At 54.2% G+C, this 7,267-nt stretch overlaps 2 protein-coding genes across 2 annotated transcripts; one reads left to right on the forward strand and one right to left on the reverse strand.

Annotated features, from left to right (window-relative positions):
• Positions 1 to 3,002: 3,002 nt before the first annotated feature.
• On the forward strand, positions 3,003 to 4,637 carry N0V96_000622 (uncharacterized protein; the record flags this gene model as incomplete). The annotated part of the gene is made up of 1 exon (XM_053197677.2): positions 3,003 to 4,637. One exon carries the CDS (start codon positions 3,003 to 3,005, stop codon positions 4,635 to 4,637), a length of 1,635 nt encoding a protein of 544 aa, XP_053044900.2.
• A 1,532-nt stretch (positions 4,638 to 6,169) lies between these two features.
• Positions 6,170 to 6,968, reverse strand: RCF2 (Replication factor C, subunit RFC4; the record flags this gene model as incomplete). Its single annotated transcript, XM_053197676.2, has 2 exons — positions 6,170 to 6,228; positions 6,332 to 6,968. The coding sequence occupies 2 exons, from the start codon at positions 6,966 to 6,968 to the stop codon at positions 6,170 to 6,172; spliced, it is 696 nt and encodes a 231-aa protein (XP_053044899.1).
• Positions 6,969 to 7,267: the final 299 nt, after the last annotated feature.

Raw genomic sequence — 7,267 nt, forward strand, 5'->3', positions numbered from 1 at the left:
CGTTCTCTCTCTCTCTCTTTCTCAAGTTCTCAACCCCCGGCCTTGGCAGGGTGGCAGGCAGGAAAAAGATCCGGGACTTGAATCGTGTATCGTGCATCGGGCAACACTACGGATATGGATTGCAGCTCAAAAGCTACCGGGAATGGAACTCCAAATTTCCAACTTTCCCTTGGTGGACTGACTCCAAACTCCGCTAAACCCCCTCATAAACTCCTCATCGCTTTCTGCTTCAAGCCTATCCCAGAAAACCGATGTTCCCAGCACCCCGGGAATGGACTGTCTTGGGTGGCAAGGGGTCCTATCCGAGCGGCTGGCAACACAACTCTTCTCGGGTCTTCTGACCTCGTAGGCTCACCGTTTTCGTACGAAGAGTCGCGACGGTCTCTGGACGGTTGGTAAATTGATCACGCAAGCATACCTACTCACACCCCTTCTCTTGAATCGCCAAAAACACACAATGTTGCAACTTCCTTGATTGACCCCCAGATGGGAATTGCGTCACTGTAATCTCAGTAAGGCAGAGTCGCTTCTTATCTTACTTTCTGCTTAGTTCCCCCGGACTCCCGGTGGGAGTCTCAAAGCTCACACCCAAGAGAGCGGCACGACTTGCCTGCCCGTTTCGATTGGGAAAGGCTTCGAAAATGATTAAGGTTTCTTGTGTAACCCGTCAACTATGAGATGACGTTGTGGATAATGGACGCGGCCCCGCGCCGCCGGCCAAAGGAGTTGGTTGCGGAGTCTCACTGTAGCTTGCCTGCCAACCTCCCTCCGGAGTCTTGAAATGCTGCTGTCGGTTAAAGGGAAGGTTCACTTACTCATACAAAGCATGCCATTTCGGCAAAAGATGGCCATACCCCGATAGGAATCCCGAATTGTTATCACTTCAAAGCCCGAGCGACGCGGTGATAGCAGCGGGCAATGACTGGGCAGAACTTCTCCTCGTCGACACGAGGAATTAGGTGCTAGCTCGGTCATGCTGTGAAGTCGAAATATCGAGAGCTGGATTGGGAAAGGAGCCTGGTGAATACCGAGACATGTCAGAGCTTTCGCTGGGCTAAGAGAGAAGATGGAAAAATCAGGTCTCACTTTCGCTCTTAGTCCGACTCTGAGTTCAAGTCCCGGCCGGCAGTAAATGAGAAGGTGCAGCTGGAAATCCTGGGGCTTCAGAGAGAAGAGAAACCCCTTCGTTACGTTTGTCGCTTACTCGTTTCTATCAGACCGAGTGGCCTTGGACTATGATTGTTAATTTGTGCATTCTTGAGTAGGTTCACCCAGCCAACTATAAATGGACCCATTATCAACTTGGGTAAACGCTCCCCGCCGTCTGTAATGAGTTCGTTAGCTACGAGATGGTGCTCAACAACAGTGTCATAAGTGGGATCGGGTTGTTATTTCCGCGAGGCATGTTAGGAAGTTGGGATAGTCCCTTCAACGATTTGCTGGGCAGAACTTGCAGAGAGATATATATAGCACTTATAACCTCGGGCAACCGGACCTTTTACTAGTGAAACGTACCCAGCGGATGATGATATTTCCTTGAGTGCAGAAAATGGTCACCTTGACCTGGTGATTTCTCCATTTGAGTTCGTTTTCACCGAAAATATCCATAATTGCGCTTCTCCGGAGACATATCGGTCGCCCGGTGTTCGCACACTACTTTGATGCCACGTTGTATCCCTACAGGGAAGATATTCAAGACCCTGATCGCGGGGTGTGACTATGTGAGATGTTGGTCCCCCTCATGGTTACATGCTGTTGTTTTCCATGCGCAGAGACAAGCCTAGAGCTGATCTGAGATCGAATCCAAGGAGAGACACTGTCTCGAAGTACAAGACGCATTATCCGTACGAGGACTTGGAATCTCACACATGATGGGACATGTCACTGAGCATCTACAATACGTGTGAAGTAATTGGCAGATGCCAGCTAGAGAGGATCACCTGTGACCTCACGCGACCAATCACACCCACCCTGGGCGGACTGCCTTACCATGCCCCCGAGTGCCACCGTGACAGCAGGACAGCGGCAGGTAGCGGACAGGCTCGAGGAGCACAGCAGGCCAATGCAGGGGCCGACAGTGGTCTGTGCTTGGCTTTAGCGAGGGGAATGCCTTAACGAGAGTTGTGATACGTGGGCGGAATTGCTCAGGGACCAGAGGCTAGCCCTTCCAGCCCTTCTAGGCCTTCTAGCCTTCGGATCCCGCCAATCTCAGCCCAGGGAAGGGACGGAGCCGATGGATGCTGCTCCAGCAAAGTACCTTTCATTACCTCATCTCAAGGCTTAAAGCACACCTAGTTTCCCGTAGATGACATGGGGGGGCACACCTGCCTGTCTGTGCCTTACTGTTAACCTACCCGAGGCCTGGCAGTGACCGCACTAACAAGGCCCCGTCACCGAGGTCGTGCGACGCACCTTCCCCCCTGCCAGTGCCAGCCCACGTCCGCCCGCCCTCCCCTCTGTCTTCTTGTCAGGGCCAGCGCCAGCAACTGTACCTACCTACTTCCTTCAACACGGATACCACTACCAGCGCCTACTACAGCACTAGAGCCTTACTTGGGACCCGACCTTGCAAACCTAACAAGACGAAAGTGGATCTCTTTTCTGCGGCTGGGCTCCAATTCTTTCCTCTACCTTCCTACGGCTACCTGGCGTTCTGCAACCGAACTACACGTACCATACCTCACAGTAAACCACACAAACCCCGAGTCATCCAACGACACAGCAACTGCAACACAACCCTCGACAACCCAAGTAAACAAAGCTGTCCCTCGACTCAAGCCCCGAAGCCCCCCCGACGCACGTCCGCCAGCCTGTTCCCGAGTCACGGCTCTCCCGACGACCTTGCCTCGCCAATTGGCCCGGTATACCACCTTCTTTCTGCCCTCTCTTTCCACACCATCTCCCTCCCTCGAACCGCATTCGCCTTGTCCCAAAGACCGACCCCCGGGGCAATCATCCACATCCTCGCGAGAGGGGGGCAATGACCATTCCCCCGCCGAACCATGGCTGATTCGGCCAGGTCCTCGGACAAGAACCCCCGGTCGCCACTCAAGTCCAAGGTTGTACGCTCTCAGAAGATCTCTCCGCCCAACGATTCCCGGCCCCCACCACCGGGCGTGCCCGACGATCTCGAGGACTTCAGTGACCGCGACATCGAGCAGCACCGCCGTGTCCCCTCCGCTCCGGGAGGTCCCATAATCCCGCGTTCCCATACGCCCGGCCATCTTGCCTCCAAGAGTCAAGACCGTCGCCGCAAACCTTCCGAACTCTCCATCCGCCAGCGCTCCCAGTCGGCGTCCCAGGCCCAGGCCTCGCAACAGTCTCGTACAACACCCACGAGCGCGAATACCCCTAGGCCTCCTCCGCCGTCCTTCCGGCCGAGCAATACTGCCAGCGATGCCACGACGCTGAACAGCAACGATGGCTCCGAGTCTACCGGTGGCCACGGCTCCGACCGTGACGGCCGCCGCCCTATCGCCATGCGCTCCACATCTGCCATAGCCGCAAAGCCTTCTTCACTCCCTCTCTCGTCATCCTCAACACGCCAGCTTTCGACGACAATCTCCTCGAGATCCGCCCCCAAAGGTCAACATATCCTCTTTCCGCCCCTTCAGGATCCAAAGACTGCGCCAGATGTTCCTCCGGCCCCATCATCAGGCATGTACTGGTCGCGAGCGCCCGTCTCAGGGGCTCCTCATACGTCACTTCGCGCTCACACGACCACGCTTGTCGGATCCAACATATTTGTGTTTGGAGGCTGCGACTCCCGCGCCTGTTTCAACGAGCTCTACGTCTTTGATGCAGATGCCTTCTACTGGTCCGTACCGCACGTTACCGGCGAGATCCCTGTGCCACTGCGCGCAATGACCTGCACAGCTGTCGGCAAAAAGCTGGTAATTTTTGGCGGTGGCGATGGGCCCGCCTACTACAATGATATATACGTTCTAGACACGACAAATTTCAGGTGGCACCGGCCAAAGATTATAGGCGACCGTGTCCCTTCCAAACGTCGCGCGCATACAGCCTGCCTCTACAAGAATGGCATCTACATCTTTGGAGGCGGTGATGGGGTTCGCGCCCTCAACGATGTCTGGCGCCTCGACGTTAGCGACATGAACAAGATGTCATGGAAGCTTGTCTCCGGGCCCGAGCGGGCCCCGCCCCCGGGCGTCCGGGAGACTCGTCCGAAGCCCCGCGGCTACCACACCGCCAACATGGTGGGAAGCAAGCTGATCATCTTTGGCGGATCCGATGGCGGCGAGTGCTTCAACGACGTGTGGGTCTACGATGTCGACGCCCACATCTGGAAAGCCGTGTCCATCCCACAGACCTACCGTCGCCTATCACATACGGCCACCCTCGTTGGCTCCTATCTATTTATTGTCGGTGGACACGATGGCAACGAATACTCCAACGATGTCCTCCTACTTAACCTCGTTACCATGACGTGGGATCGTCGGCGTGTCTACGGCTTACCACCTAGCGGCCGTGGATACCACGGCACCGTGCTTTACGACAGCCGTCTGTTCATTATTGGTGGATTTGACGGCAGCGAAGTGTTTAGCGATGTCTGGATGTTGGAACTGGCTGTGCACGCGTATTATTCCCAGATTAGCCACTTCACTATTGAGGTCTGAGATTCAAGGGCCTGGGAGTCTGCCGTTGTTCTTGCTTTCAAAAACGTCTTTGTGTCATATACCATAATCTGGTTTAATCTGGTTCTCCTCACCCCCAAATTTTGCGTGTCGTTTTCCAAAGCAGCAATGCTTCTTATCTACAGTTATCTACCTATGCTTGATGACGGAACGGCTTTATTAAAATCCCAGGTGGGCGATGGATAGGTGGGTGGGCAGGCATGCGTTATCCTTTGTTTTATTTTATTTACCTATCCTATATATCTGTTGAACATACTCAGCCCTTTCACATCAGAGGGACGGAGGCACAGAGTGTTGGGATCTGCCCTCTTGTCCTCTTCGCTTATCTATCGTTGTGTGACGTGACGTGACGAATCCGTAATTGTGAGATCTCTCTCTCTCTCTCTCTCAAAACTACTTGGGTATGTCACATCGGGTGGTGGTTGCCCATGTATCCGTACTTCACCCAATCGTTGGGATGCCGGATCGACAAACGCAACTCGTACTTTTTTTTTTTTTTTTTGGACTGACTCGCGATTCTCTCGGTGTCTGGCCTGGCCCGTACCGCTTGCTGCGCGAGTAGGGGGGGGCAGGGTTTGATGCGGAGAGGTACGTCATGTCCAGCAAGGAGTCGGTCTTTTTTTGATGATGATCATTTGGAGTCGTGGCCAGTACGTAGACTGAGTTGGAGTAGGTATTTGAGGTTTACTTGGAGTAAGGTAGCGTAAGGAAGAAAAAAAGTTACCGTCGGAGGTCCCAGGACGGAGTTGAGGAGGAGGTAGAGGGGAGGAGGAAAAGGAGGGGTGGGTTGCGCTCCGCCAAGGATCACGGGAGCTTGGCCCCCCCTTCTCCATCTGGTCTCGATGTTCCGCTGTACGGATACCGTAGCCTAGCGTGTCCTGGGTAGCTAGTGTTTCCGTTCCCCTGCGATCCTGCTGTTGGATGGCAGCGAAACCGATAACGGGCATCAAAAATACCTTAGGAAAAGAATTAAAAATAAAAAAATGGTGGCTTCGGATTAACGATTGCTTGGGAAAGGAGTAGGCATATATGGATCTGGTGTATAGTTGTATCACACCACCTGAGTGGTCTGATTTTACGTGGACAGAGAAGAAACACCGCTTGTCTCTCTGGCATCACTCGCATCGGGACTGCTTTGGCTGCTATAACCAGCAAGTGAATTAAATAGAAATTGTATTTGGCAAAGCCTTGCTAAACCGCCAGATTGATAAATCAAACATCTAGGTTCTTGCTTGTCAATGCCGCTCTCTCATAGAGACGTTTTGAGCATTCATCAATGGGTGTTGAACGACCAGGCCGTGGCCCGGCCATTGACACTTTTCTCCGTATATTAAAATAACGCCGGCAATGCAAGATAAGAATCATCCGCCAAGCTGATCATCTCTCCACTCCGTGAGGAACTTTGCTCCGCAAAAGACATAGGAAATAAATCGTACAGAGAACCCTGTGTGGGTTTATAGAATTGGTGGATGTATGGTTGGATGGTAGGTCGTGTGGCTCATTTTGAGAGACGTTTACTTCTGCTCGGAAGCCTTGCGGGCAGCAATACGGCGCTCCTCGGCAGCAACCATATCTGTTTGAAAGAATGTCAGTAAAGAGCTCCGACAGCAAGAGTGGGGATCAGCTGATCACCCGCCCGAGGGAGATAGGTTCAGACGGATGATGAAAAAACGTACCCTTCCACAAGTCCTGACCCTCATACTCCTCCTTGTGAATCTTCTTCTCAATAAGGTGCTTGTGCTCCGGGTCTTCGGGGTCGATAATCATTACCGTCTCCCAGCGGCCGGCGCCCGTCTTGGCGTCCTGCATCTCAAAGGCGGCCGTCACGACAAGCATGACGACAGCGAGAGCCTGCGCGTAGACACGCGCCTGGACGAGCTTCTGAGCGCCTGTGAGATACTTATCCTTGCCGACGATCGCGAGCGCGACACCCATGGACGCGAGCCACGACGCAAAGACGATGGAGTATCGGTTCTCGCGGCCCCACTCCTTGAGCTTCTGCATCTCCGTCTCGTTGGCTTTCGCCTCGGCGATGGCGCGCGCCGTCGCGTCCTGGTAGCCGTACATGGGGTCCTTTTCCTTGCCGTAGCGGATGGACTCGCGGTCGGCGTGGACGATGGCGCCAAAGGTCGCGGACGAGGTGACGAGGAAGGAGCGGAACGGCAGAGTGAGCTGACGGAAGGACGGGTAGCGCTTGCTTGCGAAGAGGACGCCGCCGAGACCGACGGCCAGACCGGCCGTGCCGCCGATGAGGCCGGCCTTGACGACGACGCTGTAGTGCTCGGCCTCCTCTTCTTTGCTGAGGACCTTCATGATTGCGGTTTGTGCGGGGTGGTTGTGATGTGAAAAGTGGTGTGGATCTTTCGGATCGTAGAGGGGGAATAGGTGTTTATTCCTGAATGAGGGGAGAAAGAGTTGAAGCTGCAAAGAGTGACGTCTAGGTGCGCAGCCTCGTAGGTTTTGGTGTTGTCGGGATCTGAGCCGGCGGTGGTCGTGGGGATAGTAATGTCGTAATTAGGTGGTGGTTGGTGACGGATGGATGACGGATCGGGATTCGAAGCTACCTTTGCTCGTTTTCGCTAAGGGCAATGGTCTCAGTGGACTGACTGTTC

The sequence above is a fragment of the Colletotrichum fioriniae genome (genome assembly GCF_027942845.1).
Source record: "Colletotrichum fioriniae strain IMI 355084 chromosome Unknown scaffold_1, whole genome shotgun sequence".
Classification (NCBI taxonomy): domain Eukaryota; kingdom Fungi; phylum Ascomycota; class Sordariomycetes; order Glomerellales; family Glomerellaceae; genus Colletotrichum; species Colletotrichum fioriniae.